This window comes from Zeus faber (genome assembly GCF_960531495.2).
Source record: "Zeus faber genome assembly, chromosome: 16".
Taxonomy (NCBI): Eukaryota; Metazoa; Chordata; class Actinopteri; order Zeiformes; family Zeidae; genus Zeus; species Zeus faber.
The window spans coordinates 8612070-8632219 of NC_137202.1; the positions used below are offsets into that span (position 1 = coordinate 8612070).

At 44.2% G+C, this 20150-nt stretch overlaps 2 protein-coding genes across 2 annotated transcripts in view; one reads left to right on the forward strand and one right to left on the reverse strand.

The window, feature by feature from the left end:
- Positions 1 to 1363, forward strand: part of stk32c (serine/threonine kinase 32C) — a gene marked incomplete at its 3' end in the record, with an annotated part of 106898 nt that extends 105535 nt beyond the window's left edge. Inside the window, exon 12 of the mRNA XM_080016725.1 lies at positions 1111 to 1363. Coding sequence (XP_079872851.1) covers positions 1111 to 1363 — 253 coding nt within the window. The remainder of the gene's footprint in view (positions 1 to 1110) is intronic.
- A 4090-nt stretch (positions 1364 to 5453) lies between these two features.
- LOC307241961 (placenta-specific protein 9-like) lies at positions 5454 to 16558 on the reverse strand. Its single transcript, XM_080016256.1, has 3 exons — positions 16167 to 16558; positions 6721 to 6806; positions 5454 to 6164 (listed from the first exon to the last, which is right to left on the reverse strand). Exons 1-3 carry the CDS (start codon positions 16252 to 16254, stop codon positions 6009 to 6011), a joined length of 330 nt encoding a protein of 109 aa, XP_079872382.1. The 5' UTR covers positions 16255 to 16558; the 3' UTR covers positions 5454 to 6008.
- Between the last annotated feature and the right edge of the window lie 3592 nt (positions 16559 to 20150).

Here is a 20150-nt window from a genome sequence, read left to right on the forward strand (position 1 = left end):
AACCAGCGGGAGTTTTTAAAAATGCCCCAGAAAAATGAAGGCAGGCAAAAAAAAAACAAAAAAAAAAACCCCGCTGTGCGGCGTGTCCTATTTTACCTCTCTCTGAAACACAAAAAGGAGAGAAAGGAAAAGCGGTGTAGCTGTATACGCCGGGCGCCGGAATGGCCCAGAGCGTCACAGCGACCCCAAATCACAGAGGAAGCACATGTCCCTATAAGCAATTTATGTGTCCCCGCGAAATAACAAAAGCCAATATAAAGGAAATGGGACCTGACTCAGTTCATCGACTGTGTCGTAGTTTAGAATGAGCTTCAGAAGATGGATAAATACAAACAGAGTTAACTGTACACAATTAAATACATTTACAATTTACAGTAAACCTAATGATAAACAACAAATACACCCTAAAAATAACAGAAAAACAATTTAAAAAGTTCTACCTTAAGAACTTAGGGTGGAACTTGTTATGTGCAAGGAACCTGGCCTTAAACATGAGCCTTCAATGTTTGCAATAAGTCTATACACACAAAAAAGACTCAAATAAAATATTTGCTGCCTTTTAATGTCTTTGTTTTAGGAAAACCAGAACAAAAAGTCTCTTTTCTGAAGCGCAATTGACTCAAGAGGTTTAAATATCAAGCTGGAATGTTCTGTTTGCGGCAAATATACCTTCATCCTCATCAGCACGTAGGTCTATGAAGTCAGTACATCATCCAATATTGGTTTATTTTGTACCGGATCCTGTTCACAGCTGCTCTAAGTTTATGACCTCATTTATTATTGACGATCTGCTGCCACTAACGTTCCTGTAGCGGAAACCACTGATTACATCCTAATGCCCTAAATATTAATAATAGCAATCGAGTTCTATTTATAAATGCACAGAATGATAATGTCTAGAATTATACTTAGCACAGCTACGTATAAATAAAATAAGATCACTGTCCCCCCAGTTTACATCCATCCACTCAGTAGTGTGTGTGTGTGTGTGTGTGTGTGTGTGTGTGTGTGTGTGTGTGTGTGTGTGTGTGTGTGTGTGTGTGCGTGTGTGCGTGTGTGTGTGTGCGTGTGCGTGTGCGTATGCGTACGCATGTGTGTGTGGTGTGTCAGGTTGAAAAGGCGCACGGAGGGGGACCAGTCGGTGGAGGGGGCGGAGGGTGAAGGGATTGAGGCCGGGGGGGACGACGGCGCCAGCGGGGATGGAGACGGCGAGTGCGAGGCCGGGGGCGGAGCCACCGATGACGATGACGACGACGCCCATGACGACCACGCCGGTGGAGGTGGAGCCAAAGCCGAACCCGAGTCCTCGTCCTCCAAACTGAGCATGTGCGGCTCAGTCTGCTCGTCCCCTGGCAGCTGCTAGCATTCTGCTCTCTCTCTCTCTCTCTCTCTCTCTCTCTCTTTCTCTCTCTCTCTCTCTCTCTCCGCCTGCTGCAGTGTTTGTGCCATGCCTATAGATACTCTCTCTCTCTCTCACACACACACACACACACACACACACACACACACACACACACACACACACACACACCTCCGTGTAGCCAGGGGGAGCAACAGGAACACCCAGCAGGGCAGACCGACACACAACGGGACCCGAGATTGGCCCAAATTCTCCTTCTCCTTCACCTCCCTCCCTACATCCCTCCCTCACCCTTTCTTTTTCTGTAGCATCTTCACGTTAAAGCTGAATGATTGAGCTCCCCCTCCCGCGATCTCCGCCTTTCTCCACCCCCTAGTAAAGCTCCCGACTTCTATGCAACATAAAGTATAGCATGCCAGTAAGGTATCCTCTCTTTATTTTCTGAGTAGGAGGCTGCCCGGTGCTGCCTTGTGCACCGGGAACATGGCGACAAAGGGTGTGTCGCGGTGGTTTGGGAAGGAGCTCCGCCTCCGGAACTTCAGCCCCCTTTCGGTCTCCTTCTTCTCCTTCAAACTCTGATGGGGATCGCTGAATAATTCGGTGGAGCTTAGACACTCGTAGAGTTTCTCTCTCACTGCTTCCTGCGCATTCTGCTCTCCGTGCCGCCCCAATCGGAAGAACAATGATGGTGGGGGCGTTTGGTTTGCACCACCCCCGCCACCCCCGTCTCCACCGCCCGCCCTTCCATTTCAGTGGCCGCATCCTTCCACAAGACAAATTCCTCCCAGAAATGTAAACCCAATTACTTGGTGCTTGTTGATAGTCAGTAGCCTCTAAACACGTGGTCGCCATAGCTACAGTACATAATACAGCTTGTTGCTTCATTGACTTTGACTTATAAAATGAGCCCAAATGCCATTAAAGCGTCGGTTCGGAATTTTTCAAACAGGGTCTTCACATTACAGTATTTTAGTTTTCATAGTTTTTCATTGTTCACAGCATTACCTCGCTGAACACTTTGCTGTTGAGAAACTAGCCACGCTGCAACTTCTAACTGCGCTCTCAAAAAAAAACAACCCCTAAAAAACCTGTTCAATCTCCTTTTCAAAAACAGGAAGCTTCATAAACTTCATTATTGGAAGCTGTTATACCGTAAAGACTGGTCTCTGCATTTTACCAGGTTTTTTCTACGGTTCATTGACTCTCCTTGCTTTTTCCTAAATCAGCTCTTTGGGCTTCTTCTGCGCTCACCTAAAAGACTAGAAACAGGAAGTTGTGCTGCTTCTTACTGGCAATCTGCTGGAAAAAAGTCGTCTTAAATAGAATGTGATATTACTGTTACTTCAAATTTGTAAAAAAAAATGGGGACATTACAACATTTGCCCCATTGGACTGCGTCTAAGCACAGTGAGGAACTGCAGCAGAGTGGTAAGTTTCTTAGTCGTAAAGCGTGCAATTAGGTTATTGCCATGAACAGTTAGTATAAATAATGGACATTTTAATGAGGCCTGGGTTGAAAATAGCGAGCCCTATACTTAAAATAAATTATTTCCTTTCTTATCTCTCGTTAAGGGGGATCTGCACAGTCTTGGCAAAGGTGACAGAAAAGTAGTGTTTTAGCACGGAGCATTCGGAAGCTTCATCCATGGAACCATACACAAATCCTCTAGGGAAAAAAATACAACAAATCTCTTCATGCTACTGTAAACTAAGTGTAATTTCTGGAATCTAAAGAGGCGTCTGTTGAAATGCTTGTTTTTAATGTTTAAAGAACATCTCCCAGTGGAACACTGAGCGCGGTGTGGTTGTGTTGGAGTGTGTAGCCGTGCAGCGTCAGTGCATAGATCCTCTAGGCAGGCTCGTGTGTTACTTTAGTAGTGATAGTGGTACATTTAAGGTGGCGCCATCAACCTCTGCCAGGACACCTGGGAAACATGTAGCAAATCCACCTTAAAACCCTAAGGCCTAAATAGAATTGTAAAACCATTGTAAATAGCATATGTTATTAAACTACGACTAACTCACCACAGTTTTATGTGGGACTAAGGAACTTGTGAACTCGTGGAGGGGACGTGAAGCATGAACCTTCATGTCGCCTCCGTCCGTTCTTCTTTTTCAAGTGTGCAGGCACAACTTGTAGGCAAACTATGCCAAAGCTTTTCTACCATTTGCATAACCATTTCTATAAGGAACTCTTGATTGCCTGAATGTATGTCTCTCTTCCTAGCGCAACACGGATCCAAACGTTCCTTCTGCGAGAGAAAAAAAAAACAAAAAACAGCTTCATTTATACAACTACATTATGATCATGATTATGTATAAAGGTTATAAACACGTCATAGCCGTGCGGGGGACGCACACACACACACACACACACACACACACACACACACACATACACACGCGCCATAAAGACAACATGGTTGGATGATTTAGCTTCTCGTTAAAAATGTGAAAGTGGAAAACTTTTAGCCCGCCAAAATGCGTCATTAAAAGATAAGTGCATTACTTATATTGATAGCCTGAATTCCTATCCTCTTTTTGCATGTACTTTAACTCTGTATATGCCTGTTTTTTCCCCGGCGCCTCCATCTTGGGCCCGGCCCAGCTGATCTGTGCATGCACAAGCTTTTTGGCGATAGCGGACCTTGATGCCGGCCCGACGATCGACACATGCCTGGTCCAATCAGAGCGAAGCCCCGGCCTGATCGACAACATTTGGCCGCCGAGTTAACTTAACACCTGCAACTGTATAAATCATATAACGTCAGCGCTATTTGGATGGCATGATATTTTAGGTGATATGCAGTATCTTTTGGTATCTCGTAGGTTTTTTTCCTTATGCATTGGTCCAGTATCCAGCCCTGTGCCCGCGTCGGATGGTTGGATTCGCAGATCAACCGTACTTTAAAATCTTCATTGGCTCATACGCGTAAGGACTAGGGGCAGGTTTCGACTTTTCCGCAGCACAGTATTGGCTACACCAATCAAATTTTTTCAAACTATATCACATTAAATCCTTAAGGCTGTCTCAACAGGCCGTCAACATAGACAAAGACCTGAGAAAAGGCTTTGTTGTAAAGATGATAATCATTCGTAAATCAAAATAAATTATTTTGATGGATATTTTTGTGTAAGCTTTCGGTCTTATTTGCGATGCTCATTTCCCAGTAGAGTATATTTGTTTCTGGATTTCCCGTGATCACCCTGAATTTGACCCTATCTTGCAAATCCTCCCAAACATATTTCCTGTGTGTCGGTGTGTTGGATACAATCATTGTGAGACTCCTAACCTGAGTGGTAAAAAATTTATAAAAAGGTATTGTATGTGTAACGTGTTTTTGCCATCGACAGCATGTTTCCCATCCAGAAATGTTTTTCTTAAATGGACGTCCGTAGGATGATAAAATACCGTAGATGTCTCATCATTGTGAAAACAGTTGAAAAATTCAGTGCCACGTCAACGAAAGTTGGCCAGGAGATGAACAGATAAATAAATGTTGCTCCTCCTTTGTTTGACCCCGTTTTGCATAATGTTCCAAACTTGCAGGACTGAGTAGGTTGTACGAGGGGTCTCGGTGGTCGCCTTGTACAGAACCCCCTCAAACCGCTGTCTTCAGAAACATGCTGCTTTAAGTGCTTTGATAAAGAAATAAAACTCCTTCCAGTATTCTCTCCCTCCTCTCTCCGCCTCTTGAATTTGTCATTTCGTGTTTTCTCCCACTCAGAGAACGCGGGTACGTTTTTTGTTCGGCTCCGAACACTTCTAAAGTACAGCACTTTAGCAGACAATAGGGAGAGACACATGTGGGGGAAGCGGGTTTGAAGACTTGACGGTTAAAACATTATTCCAAATAAAACTTAATGCATTCACTGGTCGTGGTCGTAACCTCTCCTCTGAGCTGCATCGCCGTTAACTGTGGGCTGGAGAGCGTCACGGGAGCAGGGCTGTTCCAGGATTCATAATAAAGACAAGAAGGCCTACGCATGGAAAAAAAGGTTTATCTGCCTACTATAAACTGTGGCTCAGCATTTAACTTAAGCTGACGAAAAGTGTTTTGTGGGGGAAAAAAACGAGAAAAGAAAATTATTTCGCCAATGCTGGGCGATATGGAAAGATTTATTGCATTTGATACATTACATTACACATATATACAGTATATATATCATATATCAAGCTTACAGAGAGACTTTTTGTGTTATTATAACACAAATAGGATAGGAAAGGATGTTATACTGTATGTTAAGTACAATCCAATGTCCCTGCCAGTTTAAAAAGGTACAGTAATGCACACAAGAACATGTTATTTGAGCTGTAAACTGAAATATATGATGTTTGATGAAACACAATCCTGGTCACAATATCAACATTTACTTTCAAACGTTATTATATGGAATGACAGATAGTAAGTGTTGCTCAGTGGCATCTACTGGTTGAAATCAGCACAAAGCGTCCAGGGAGGATGCTGAGATTGACCAATCAGTGATTCTTTACGTCACAAGAGGGTGGTGTGCATTGGGGCCACTTCCATTTTTTGCCATTGAGACATGCACCCTCCTCAGACCTCATTCCTAGTGCACATCTTGGAATTTTCCAAAGAATTGTACTGGTTTGAGTCAGGCTCCAACCAGGGTGTAAAATTTCTCTTTAATGATAAATAGGGCCCTCTCCCCCTTGACCGTCGAGGATGTCCACCACCGGTTTGCCAGTAGTATCCAGCAGGGGGTTCCCCTTGGGGTCTTCAATGGACTGCAGGAGAAGGGTCATCTCGGCCTCCAACTTCTCAACTGTATCCTCCACTCTCTGGAGAGGGCAGGAGACATGTTTGTGTGGTTTTAATGTGAATAATACAGCATGTTGTCGTATGAATTATAGAGCCAGTTGCTCAAGTGAATTATACATCCTGTTGTAAAAGACTGCTTGTTCAGCCAGGTCAGAGCAGGACACGCTACGGTTTTTCTGCATGTGGAGGAGTGAAACTAAAGCACCAGACTGTCTTTTGAGATTTTTTTTTTTTTTTTAATGATGAGTTTAAGCACCATGCCTAAAAGAAAAAAAGGAAATTTATCTACGGCCATGCAGTGCTCCAGTTGATTTCACTCTTTAGTTGGACCTCTGGGTTGACGCTGATTAGCAAATCCGCACGGGCAACTCAAAACCCCAAAGTTAAATTTTCCACCTGTCTAAATCGGAACCACAGAGCGATCTCTTAGTCAAACTAGTCCTGTTAAAGGAAATGCTGTGGATTCTTTGGCAGCCTTAGCTGGAACAGAGATCGACATGTGATAATAATGTTACTGAAGCCAATGGGAGGGGATCCCAGCATTCCTTGGCTTGTTTAAACTAAAGTTTACATTACCTTCTCCACAACATCCAGGCGGTTGTGCAGACTGCTGTGGTCCTGGCAGGCACTGGGACGGACTGCTCTGGGGTCAGAATTAGGTGCTGAAAAACAGGAAAAAAGAGTGCTTTCGTCAATTACTCTAATGCGTCTACAATCCACGTAAAACATTACCTTTAACCCAACATTTTGCAAAGCAGTGATAGTAAAATGAACCATTTCATTCAAATATTGAGGATCTATAAATAAAAGGGGAGGGAGCCGTGCACATTTAGTCAGTCAACAGGAAGTGCTAGAATTTGGACTTTTTTGCCAGAATGATTTTGAAAGGAGGGAGTTACATCAAACCTGTTTACCACACTACACCTGTTGGTAAGACAGTATCTTATAAGCTCTTTTAGTTCGTTACTTAGTTAATTCTGCTTTGAAATCATTTGCAGAGATTGTGCTCTGTGGTTCTCATGGCACAAACTGGAGTCTGAGAATAATTCTGGTGTAATTGTAACATGACCTTGGGCCATAATGGACCATCGGCCAACACTCTATTTGGAAAGCACTTTATATGGACTACACTATATTCAAAAAGCCCTTTTGCTTTGCAGGCATGTCGAGCGAGAGACAAAGACAGGCGCACATTGAGTTGTGTTGCTTTTCTCCCCGAGTGTTATATAACCTTCGCACGTATGCTATCCCTGTCTGCCGACAGCTGCTTGTGGCCGCACGTTTCACCACAAACCTGTCACTGGGCCAAGACTGTGACTTTTCCCTTTAGTGTTGAACCCAGATCGGATCGCTCCGGTCCAAACCACCATTTGTCCTTGTTTCATACTGACAGGGGTCACCCACAGTCCAGATCACAATACTGTCACACTCCTCATGTGTTATAGCGGGGAGTAAAATGGTCGTGAACAGTGCAATGAATCTGTTTTTTCCTGGGTTGTATTGACTCATTTGCATTTCTGCAAATGAGCTCTTTTGGCCACATGCTTGCTAATGTGTGAAGAGACTAGAAACCGGAAGTTGCGTCACTTCCTACTGGCAACCTTTCACCAATGTTAAACTTTGGTTGTCCCGCCAAAATCGTTCAAATAAAATGTGATATTACTGTCACTTAAAACATAAAAAACAGTGACATGTAAGTCACACAACATTCTCAATAGTGAAGCTCAGCTGAGGTCGCGCTACAAACAGTGATAAATGATGGGTTGCAATATTTTAACAAGGCCCGGGTCGAAAAATCGGGAACATATCCTCGAGTCAATGACGGAACGCAGTTTGGCGTTCAAGTCACCAAAACACCTGATAAAGATGCTCTTCGTTCCAAAGTCTGCGGCGCGCTGCATTTATATTCATCCGGGAACATGAGCTGTGACACAATCAGCCCACCAGGTAAGCGACTAATCCACAAAAGGAGTGTTTGTTTTGAGACTTCAAAACGTTTCCCTCAGCGGGGGAGTTTGCGTTCTCCGTCTCAGGACGTTTTACCCAGAGTGATGTTTTCAATTATTGCCTTCTCTTTGAAGCTAATGGATTTTTTTTTTTTATATATATATAAACCTGGAACATTCTTTCTCCGGGCTTGTGTCTTGTTTACTCTAAAAGCACCACTGAACACAACACCGAGCAAAACCAGTGTGACAAATATTACTTGGCCATGGTTTTTGCTCAGTTATTGATCTGCAAAACTGGCTCATCATTTGAAACCACATTATCTAGACATTCACTCCTGTTGGCTTATAATGACATTGATCATTCACAACTGGTTAAAAAAATGTATTTCTTACTTGGATATATTGCAAATTCTCTGAAATATTTTTGGCTTGAGTGTTAATAATATTTCCAACATTTGATACATATCCCAGCACTAACTACATCCATCTATAAACCCTAGAAACACCCTGGATTTTTGAGCTATCCTGTCATGGTCCCTTCTCCATTTTGGCTGTATTATCCCAAAATAATTGACTGGACAACCTCAGTGTTCTGCCTCTTGATCCACAAAGAAACCCCTTTGCTTAGGCACCACTCAAAATCCATGAGTATGATATACAGTATAATTGCCTGATTTGGATTCTACAATCATATGTTCCCACCCAAATTTAAGGGAATTTGAGCAAATTGTTTGCAACTAGAGTTGCAACAAGAAATGTTGCAACTGACAAAATGGAGAATTAGGAAAACTAACTGTACATACTAACTGTACAACTGAACATAAGAGACAGCATAAGACCCCCAGCCTCCGGGAACAATGGCGGCAGGGGGTTTTCCGAGAGAAAGCTGCGCTCGGCTGAAATTTCCAAACACCTCCTGTTGTGGAGATGATGTTTTCCGCAAAGCTATGGTAGAAAATCACATTGTCAGGTCAATGTTGATTTCTTTTTTTTTTTTTTTATCTGTGCTGTCTGCATGCTGTCATACAACATGGAGTATTTGTATGCTACAGCATCGAGGACGGAATTTGTCTGCAAGTCAAGTTCTCAACCTGCAATGCAACTCTTTATTAATTCTTAAATCACCAAGAACTGCTGCAATAACTCTGTCCTGACAAGAGCACAGCTTTTTGCTGTACAGAACCACCAAAAAAAAAATCCCACTTCGTGAACTATTTCACCATGTTTGGGTTTATAAAAAAAAAGATCACTACTCCAAGTGGCGCTGAATCACCACAGGTGAGAAAAATAAACATAGAACAAAAAACAACATGTACGTGCAAAAAACACAAACAATGAAACAAACAACAAACAACATGCAAGGAAAAAACAACAGCACATGGCCTCTTCCTGTCATAGTTATGGCAGTAAATGCGGGAGGAAAGGAGAGGAATGCAACCAGGAGGGTGTTTGGGTGTGTTCAAAGCAGGTGCCAGTGGCGTGAGCGCATCTGCGATGAGACCGCCTTATGTGTGTGTGTGTGTGTGTGTGTGTGTGTGTGTGTGTGTGTGTGTGTGTGTGTGTCCACCAGTGAGTGCACAGGACTTATCCCAATTGGTTCAGGTGTATAAGGTTGGCACTAAACCGTGGCACCTCCAAACAGCGGAAAGGGCCCCGGAAGCCACCCCCGAGCCCCACAGCTGCACAGACACCCCACAGCTGCAGGAAAGCACCGAGCAACCGGCCGCGAGCCCCAAGCGCCCATCCACGTAGTCGAGTGTACTCAGCGCAGGGCACCCGGATGTGAGGCCCCCCCCGCCCCCTGCCAACGCCAGCGGGCCGCCAGATATATGGGTAAAAGTAGATGTTTCTTCGAGACACAAATGACCACTTACTCGCTCATCTTGTTGTCTACAACAGGAGACAATTCTGAGGCGTTTCAAAGCTTCCGCCGTGAAGGATCAAGACTTGAACCTGTGACAGCAGCACTGGAGCTCGCAGCTCGCCACTGTGCCCCGCTCTGCCTTTACTAGGACGTATTGAGACTTGAGACACTAGTTGAACTACCTGGGGACTGTGCCAGGTATAGTTTCCTTATAGTTTCACTGACAATACACACTTTGTTTTTCTTTGTTAGACACACTAGGTGCAGTGGTGCTGTTGTAACTGTTTTTGGTTTTTGGCTAAATAAAAATTTGGTTTCTTTGGTTATGGATTTGAACAGCACTCACAGGCTCATTTACTTTGTAGTTTGCTTCTTGTGTTTTTATATTGAACAATCTAAATTACTTGTAATAAATAACTAAAACTGGTTCTAAGTTGCTTCCCTTTCCCCTAACGAGCTGGGTCGTAACATAAATGGGGGCTCATCTGGGATTAGAAGATTCCCGTAGCAAAAATGTATTGATAGCTTGGAGGTTTAATTGTTTCTGAAAAGAAAAGGGTTCGCTGTTTGACCTCAAGCACTTCTTGGCCAATTCTTCTCATTGTCAAATTGTCTGAGCCAAATCATCTTCTGTTGAAGGTGATTTGGCTCAAATAGCCAATCACTTCAGTATCACGTACCACAAACCATCACTCAAGAAGGAGCTTAAAGCCCTAGTTGTTGGTAAATTGGTCGAGTTCAAGATTATTGAGTTGCAGTCAGAGCCAGCTGTGCTGGAGGATTGCACCCTGAGTGAAGTGGCAGGTAGCTGAAAGCTTGAGGGTGATCCTCACGGTGCTCACACAGCCTGGGGAGTGGAAGGTGAGATAGATGAACGGATAAAAGCCCTGTTCATGCTGCCTCGCTTTAATTCCTCTTCTGCCAGCACTGGGTCCACAAACGAAGCTCGGTCGAAGGTCCACCTTGCTCATCTCCAAAGGGAGTTCAGGAAAAGGCATAAACCAGATAAGCACAATTATAATAACAGCTGGAGGTTAAAAAGCTGGAAACTGAAGCGGACGGAGCTGTAAGACTGCGTCAGATGGTGCTCAAGGCCCAGAGGGAGACTGATGCGCCGAGTGCATCCGCTGATGCTGGAGGTATGTCTTCTTCCATCACTTTACCGAGTCATACTTTTAATGTCAGAAAGCACATTGCTTTGTTACCAAAACTTTGTGAAACTGAAGTAGATTCCTATTTTGGTACATTTGAACGCATTGCTTCAGCTCTGCAGTGGCCGCCTGAAGTCTGGCCTCTTCTATTGCAGTGCTAAATTCACGGGAAAGGCCAAAAAGCGCGAGCTGCTCTCCCCCGTGGAATCCTAAAATATGACACTCTAAAAGCCACCATTCTGCGCGCATATGATTTGGTCCATGAAGCCTACAGACAGAAATTCAAAAATCAGCAGAAATCCCTGAATCAGTCTAATGTTGAGTTCACCAGGGAAAAGGGAATCTTGTTTGACAAGTGGAGCGCTAGAGGATGTGCAAAGCAAATCACTTTAAAAGTCTGTGAATGCTGTTGGGGGAGTTGAACAAAATGTGCCTGACTCTATCGTGGTGTATTTCAATGAGCTGCTACGTTAGCCGATGAGTATGCGTTGACTCACAAGACTGTATTCTCGTCAGTCTCTGTTGAAAAGCCACATTGAGCTCCGGTTTTGCAAAATAATCCTCCTAAGTTCCTCAGTTCAAAGAAAGAGGGAAGGGAGTGTTTTATTGCCACAGACCTGGACATGTCATTGCCAACTGTTTGGCCCTTAAACGCAAAGAGCTGCAGCAGCAGCCTTCTCGGAGTGTGCCGCAGTCTAAAGGCACTGGGGTTGATTAAAGCTAAACTGCGCATTGACACTGATTCAATGAACAGCGAAAATGCTGACGCTTGTTTCAAACCATTCATATTTCAGTTAGTGTCATTAACAGCCAAGTCTGCCAATCAGCGTCCGGTGCATATTTTACGAGACCCCGGCGGCTCTCAGTCTGTGGTTCTCTCCGATGCGTTGCCGCTCTCAGAGCAGTATGCGTATGGTTATGCCGCTGTGTTTGGGTGGCATTGAGATGGGATACATCCCTCAGCCAGTACATTGCATGCATTGTACAATCCAAATTGTGGTCCAAATCTGCTGCCGAGCGAAATGTGTTCGACTACTGAATGTCAGTCAGTTCCATGAGTGTTCGCACCATGAGTCGCTCTCCGCTTCCGGAGACGGTGATGAAGTGCCATTACGACGACATTTTCAAGTCGGCGTAAAAACTGGCGTCACTGCCTATCCCCCGGCTCTAACCTCTCGACCAAATTCTCCGGCTCATAATGACATCCGTGTCTCAGTGACGCTGACTACCTCATTAGCACGAGAGAGAAAGCGAAAAACTTGTGTCTGCCATGGAAACATGTTTAAACGGCACTACCCCAGAGAAGCGTCCAAAAACTAGAAAAAAGCCGAACCTGCTCAAGCGTCCGTAGCCCCTGGCAGCTCCACATATATTGCGCCTAACATGCCCCACGATGATTTGATGACACCTCACTCCACACATCAAAGTGCCCGGTTGCCAAACTCTTGAGATGTTGAAAGTTACTGTCGCAGTTCCATCACTTGTCAAATTAGCTTTAATGTGACGTAACGGATTTAATAGGCCGTCTTTTCAGTGATTTCCCGACCTGAACCACAGTCTTCCAGCAGGATATTGATGTTAAGGATGCCAGGCCAGTTGGACAACATCCTTATCTTGTCAACCTGGTTAAGCGTGAGTTGATGAAGAAAAAAAACAAACAAAATAAAAAAAGAGTATGATTTGCAGCATTGTTTAGCCACACCCAGCTCCAGCCCCTGGAGTCCTCCATGCCTTTTAGAGACCACACCGCGTTCCAAATGATTATGCAAATGATGTTTTTCTCAGATTTTCCTAAATAGTGGATGCAAATGACAGTCAGTATAATTTTCAAGTCATCAACCGCTAGGGTATAATTTGAATATTATTAAATAAACCTCCCAATGATAACAGTGTTCTTTTCAAAAATAAAAAACTCAAAATGCACTGTTCCAAATGATTATGCACAACAGAGTTTCAAAACATTTTATAGGTTGTAAAGAACTGAAAATGCTCATTTGTTGAATTTGCAGCATTAGGAGGTCATGTTTACTGAAATCAAAATCTTTCTCAGGCCAAGGTACATGTTAACATAGGAGCCCTTCTTTGATATCACCTTCACAATGCTTGAATTTCTTTGCAGGATGTCAGAATAACCTCCCAGAGCTGCTGTTTTGATGTAAACTGCCTCCCACCCTCATAGATCTTTTGCTTGAGGATGCTCCAAAGGTTCTCAATAGGGTTGAGGTCAGGGGAGGATGGGGGCCACACCATGAGTTTCTCTCCTTTTATGCCCATAGCAGCCAATGACACAAAGGAATTCTTTGCAGCATTACATGGTGCATTGTCATGCATGAAGATGATTTTGCTACGGAAGGCACGGTTCTTCTTTTTGTACCATGGAAGAAAGCGGTCAGTCAGAAACTCTATATACTTTGCTGAGGTCATTTTCACACCTTTAGGGACCCTAAAGGGCCCTACCAGCTCTCTCCCCATGATTCCGGCCCAAAACATGACTCCGCCACCTCCTTGCTGACGTCGCAGCCTTGTTGGGACATGGTGGCCATCCACCAACCATCCACTACTCCATCCATCTGGACCATCCAGGGTTGCACCGCCCTCATCAGTAAACAAGACTGTTTGAAAATTAGTCTGCATGTATTTCTGGGCCCACTGCAACCGTTTCTGCTTGTGAGCATTGGTTAGGGGTGACCCAATAGTAGGTTTAACTGCAAGCCTCTGGAGGATCCTACACCCTGAGGTTCGCGGGACTCCAGAGGCACCAGCAGCTTCAAATAACTGTTTGCTGCTTTTTAACGGCATTTTAGCAGCTCAATCTCCTTAAAGTTTCCCTAAACACACTTTGGATTGTGTAAGAAACATGACAAACCCAGGCACAACTTTTTTCCCCCCTTGACGTGTGTTTAATAAATGATATCATCCGTAGTCTGCAGATGCAAAAACAAACCCTAACCCTGTGATTAAACAGGGTTTTCAGCAGAACGGAGGAATCCGACCGTTTTATCGACGCCCAGGCGGATTGAGCGCAAGAGGTTTGTTGCTGTGTTTCAGAATGAGGTCCAGCTCTCACAGACACTGCTGCTGGTATGGCTATTAGCACAGAGTCGTACAGAAAATAACTACAACCGCGGATATCCATCTGTGTCTGTGTGTTTGGGTAGATAGTCTGCTCTCAAGGAGGGAAAAAGAATACACTTGCGGCGGAGAGGTAGGTGTTGATTTGCATGATGAATACCGTACCTTTCTCTCTGCTCAGTCTGGTCGGAGATAACATGAGAGGAAAGGAAACACTTCAACCCCTCACTCACATGTTCCTCCTAAACCGTGTTGCTTCTGCCCGGAAGGGAACGTGGCTGGACGGCACACGACCGCTGTGCTTTCATTTAAATGCAGAATCTTCACTTGTTCCCACTTTGATTTGAAACGTTATGGGGGCAGAAAGCCTTCTCTGGCATTTCTGGCATTTACATTCTTTTTTTCATTTTCCTTCAGTCCAGCTCTGGCTAAGGACGCACACACATGCACACACACACACACACACACACACACACACACACACACACACACACACACACACACACACACACACACACACACACACACACACACACCTTGTCCTGGTCAACAGATACACTCCCAAGGAAACGGAGCAGAAGGAGAGGAAAACGACCTGCACATAGTGTGTGCGTGTGTGTGTGTGTGTGTGTGTGTGCGTGTGCGTGTGTGTGTGTGTGGTTAGGGTTAGACAAAGACAGGTACCATCCGTCCAATCCACAGGAGAGGGGGGGATTGAGAACACGGCCTGGAGTGTGAATCTGCTCCGACAAACTCACTCTTTCCCATTAGAGAGACGAGACCGGAGGTGGAAAAACAGGATGAACGTTTTATGAATTAGATCACTGTGAAATAACCTGAATTATTCCACCCACCACTGGCAACAAGAGGTGTATGTGTGTGTGTGTGTGTGTGTGTGTGTGTGTGTGTGTGTGTGCGTGTGCGTGTGTGTGTGTGTGTGTGACCTTGCATAAATGCTATTTGTGCATTTGGGAATTTGTAGGTCCCTTGATCCAGACTAACTCTGCAAATATCCGTGTTTGTGCGCAACTTCTGCAGTTTGACATTCTCTGAGCATGAAGTCACTCTGACTCCACTCTCACGGCGAATGCAATCAGTCAGAGATGTTAAACAGAGCTCACATTGGAGCCACATGCATTTTTCCCAAATTTCTGTAAAATTCTAGCTTGGGCGCTCAAAAAGCGGCTTAAAAACGACTGCCTTGGGAAGCAGAGATGGACGTTTAGGGACCAAGTGAACAATGGCTGTAAGAAACTGTGCTGACACTTTATTAGATTAAGTGTTGCTGGAGCTCAAACGTTAAGATTGGTAACAGATGTGCTGGCTCAATCGAATCACGTCACACACGCACACATATCATGCGCCCAAATACACACACACACACACACACACACACACACACACACACACACACACACACATACACACACACACGCACATGTAGAGCTTCATGTGTTCTTCAGCCGTCACCAGCACAAGCTCACACCAGTGGTGGAAGAACTTACTCACAGCTTTTACCGAAGTAAAAGTAATAAATACCCGACACCAAATGACTACAATGAACAAAAATAAACATTAAAAATAAACAATGAGTGAAAAGTAGAGATATTTGCTTTGAAATGTAGTGGAGTAGGCCTAAAAAACAGACTCCGGAAGAAGGTACGGACACAAGTACAAAATCTACTTAACTTCGGTAACCACTTGCACTTTGTTACTTGTGACTTCCCACCGTTAAAACACACACACACACACACACGCACGCCCGCCCGCACGCACGCACGCACACACACACACACACACACACGCATGTGCACACAATTAGTTTACGTTTTCCGAAAGACATGCAACATCTAAATCTCTTCAAAACGTACCATCCATTGATTCCTATTTGTTTGTTCACCTGCTACACCCTCCAGCTGTGCCCTTCTTTGACCTCTGACCCCCCACCCCCAACCGTACCCAGCCACACCCCACGGCACCTCTTACCTGCCGCTATGCATCCAGCATTCAGGAGGAAGAGGAGAACGAGAAGAGGGAGGAAGAGTCCAATAACGGAGGTCAAGGGGCGGGTCATGGCTGGAGAGGGAACTGATCAGCTTCTGAAGAGGAGGAAGAGCAGGAGAAGAGGAGGAGGAGAAGACCAACCCGACCAGGAGGAGGAGGAGGAGGAGCAAAAGAAGAAGAAGGTGCTTCAGGGGGATCCAGAGCAGTGAGCGTCCAGAAGTCTTTTTGGAAAAAGCCAAAACCTTCAAAACTCCTTAGTTCTCCGACCCAGCTCTTAAAAAACTCTCCCTCTCTCTCTCTCTCTCTCTCTCTCTCTCTCTCTCTCTCTCTCTCGCCCCTCACTCGGTTGCGCCCAGTTTCCTAATGAAAACATTAGATGGATAGAATGAGCCCACTATCTCGGGGCGGATGGGGGGGTTATGGGGTTTGGCTTGGGGGCGGGAGGAGCTCTTTTTGGGGAGGGGATTCCTCCGCGCTCCTCCAGCCTGGATGTGGCTTCCAGCAGGAAACAACCGAAAACCCTGATCTGACATGAGCTGGAAAACATTGCGTTACATGCTCTTGTTTTGTCCAAACTGGTATTTTTTGGGGGATTCTGTGAACGGTGTGAGCTTGTGATTCAGTTTGGATGGGGAAGGTGGAGTTTATTTTGTGCCCTTTATAAAATTATTGATTGGTCCCCGTTGTTGTCTTTTCTATGGACTTCTCAGTGTCTTCCTGAGAAGACACTTCTCTTCCTCTCTTAATTTTACTAGACTCCCATCACCCTCTATATGGTGGATTTGCTTTTTCAAGGTACAGAACCTCTTTTGAGACCAACATCCACCGCATTTATTTGAATAATTTATCAAATTTTGTATTTATATAGATATATTACATATTTTGTTGTGGACAATGGCATCAGTTACGTGCAATTCTGCTCTGATAGTGATATTTATGTATTTATCAAGTGATATTGTTATGTATTTGACTACATATACATACATATACAGCGATTTGCCATGAAGAAAATCGCTCTCAAATCTCTGTAGTGAATCTCTCTCTTGCTCTCTCTGTCTCTCTCTCTCTCTCTCTCTCTCTCTCTCTCTCTCTCTCTCTCTCTCTCTCTCAGACACAAACAAACGCGCAAACAACTCTCCCAGAATCAGAACTAAGGCTATTACTGAGTAAACACGGTGATCCAGTGTAAGCTGGACATTCTCGGCGAGGTGTTCACTGTCTGGCCTCTTAAGCAGCTCGATGCCCTAAGCAGAAGGAGAAGAAAAGTGGAGGAAAAGTGATGGGCGGAGGATCGGCGGAAGAAGAGAGGGATGGAGGGAGGGGGGTTCACGCGCCACACTTCACCTTCCTCATCAGCAAGTCAACACTCTATTTATTTCTCAGGTCAGCGACGGAGAAGGAAGGAGGAATGATTTTGACACGGAAATGGTCCCCCTACAATCCCTGCGGCCCCCTATGGGTCATCACAGGGATTGTAGGGGGACCATGTAATATTTATAAATAGTTTCACACTGAGATGTATTTATGTATTTATTTAGTCACACATTCTTTTATAAATTATACATTTACTATTTTTGAGATATTCTTAGATATCAATTATTCACAAACTATATACTAGCAATGATGGTGGATTTTGTTTTTGCTGTTTAAGTTAAATGTTAAGCAGATATTATTATTAATATTACAATTATTATTATATTATTATTAAGCAGATACGGTGTCACCATCATAAACTTTGGGGAACCATGATTGAAGGTACATGAACGAGATATAAGATCACATATTTATGACCCAAAAAGTGTTGCAGCCATCAGGAGCAATCTGTGATTAAGTGCATTGCTCAAGGACACTTCGGTACGCTACGAGGAGGAGCCAGGGAACAAACCCAAAACCTTCAGAGAACCAGACGATCCACTTTACCTCCTAAGCTACTGCCCCTTTTATTTACCTACCGGTTACCATGGCTCTGCCACCGTTTCTGTCTGGTTTGTCTACTCCTGTTTGTCTTCCTGGCCATCTCATCCCCCATAATATCTTTGAATGTGTGTGTGTGTGTGTGTGTGTGTGTGTGTGTGTGTGTGTGTGTGTGTGTGTGTGTGTGTGTGTGTGTGTGTGCGTGCGTGTGCGTGCGTGTGCGTGCGTGTGCGTGCGTGTGCGCTCGCGTGTGCGTGTGCGTGTGTTCAACACCTTTGGTAAACAAATAAACAAACAACAAAAATAAACATAAATAAATGAAAAATGAAATAGACAGACAGACAGACAGATAGATAGATAGATAGATAGATAGATAGATAGATAGATAGATAGATAGATAGATAGATAGATAGATAGATAGATAGATAGATAGATAGATAGATAGATAGATAGATAGATAGATAGATAGATAGATAGATAGATAGATAGATAGATAGATAGATAGATAGATAGATAGATAGATAGATAGATAGATAGATAGATAGATAGATAGATAGATAGATAGATAGACAGACAGATAGATCGATAAATAGACAGACTGATAGACAGACAGACAGATAGATAGATAGATAGACAGATATATTGTTCCACCAGCCAATGTCTACTTTTCATTGACTATTTGTGTAATAACAGTACGATCACCATCACTCATTCTCGAGAGACCCTTCACAGAAATGTTACTTGAATAAAACAAGGGTGTTGTTCCCAAAGCGGCACAGAAAGTGGACGATGACCTTTGACTGTATCCAGGACCTCAGACACATCCGATCCACAAGTCCAAGTGCAATCAAGGACCTCCTGACTCAACGCCGCTGCCGTGCCAAGAAACGAGCTGAGCTCCTCGCTGCAACCTGTCAGGGCCCTGGCTAAGACGACGTGCTCTGTCACTTTGAAAGGAGCTAAATCTAATTGGCAGGGAGGTGTGTCTGCCCGTGTCGCTGTGCGGCCTGTATTGGTACATTTATGGGAAGCAAAGATCCACCTTGTCCTTTTCAAGCCACTCACCGGTCGACCTTTGCCTTTATTTTCTTTTCTTTTCTTTCCTGTTTTTTTCGGCCCCATACATCATCTCAAAATCCTATTGTCACGTACCGTGCTCGAGAAGCAATGGGCACTTTACGCTGAAATAAGGTGCGACCGCACGGTGATGCCTGGCTTTCACAAGGACAAATAAGCCTTGTACGACGCGTCTTACAGCAATACACAAAACAATTTACATGCTCTCAGACCTCTTTGAGTGGCAACGTAAGATAGTCAAAGGTTTTAGTGCGAGCAAGGTTTTAAGAGCGATAATATACTGTTGATGTGGATGTGGATTGAATAAGGGGTGAGCCTTTGAGTTCAGCCGCTTTGTTGTTGTATTGTAAGTGCCAGTGAAGGCTGTATTGAATTTTTTTATTGGGTTATTACTATGAACGTTCACCCAGGTTCATCTAATAGGGCCGGACACAGACAGGGCTTGGCAATAACATTAAGGATTTGGCGCCGGACGGGCGAGATTTTCCAGAAGGTCAAAGGTCGATATAGTCCCCTGTCACCGTCTGAATTTTGACCGTTTACTCTGCAGCCGTCCAACAAACGCTGTGCCCTGAAGAAAGCAGTGTTTTCCCGATGTAAGTCACATGTCCACAAGTCCAACTTCATTGAAATAGTCGTCACTATAGAAGCTTTTCATATTTTTCAGAAGAGTTCCTTTTTGAAACGCTGACATGTTGTGCAAATAGTGATTGAGATTTATGTGTAATGATGTATTTTCCAAGTTGGGATTTTTCTTAGTTGGGTTCATAGGCCACATTACCTTTCTACATCAAGGCACCGGGGGTGTCATTATTTTGGAGGTGGTTTGGGGGGGCATCCAACCAGTAATAAATCAACCTGCGATGGCCTGAGACAGCCAGTCTTTCTCATCTCTTCCTTTATATATTGTAAATCTATCTGGTTGTCTGTTTGACTAGATTACATTTTGTCACTCTGTCTTTCTCGTTCCTCCTC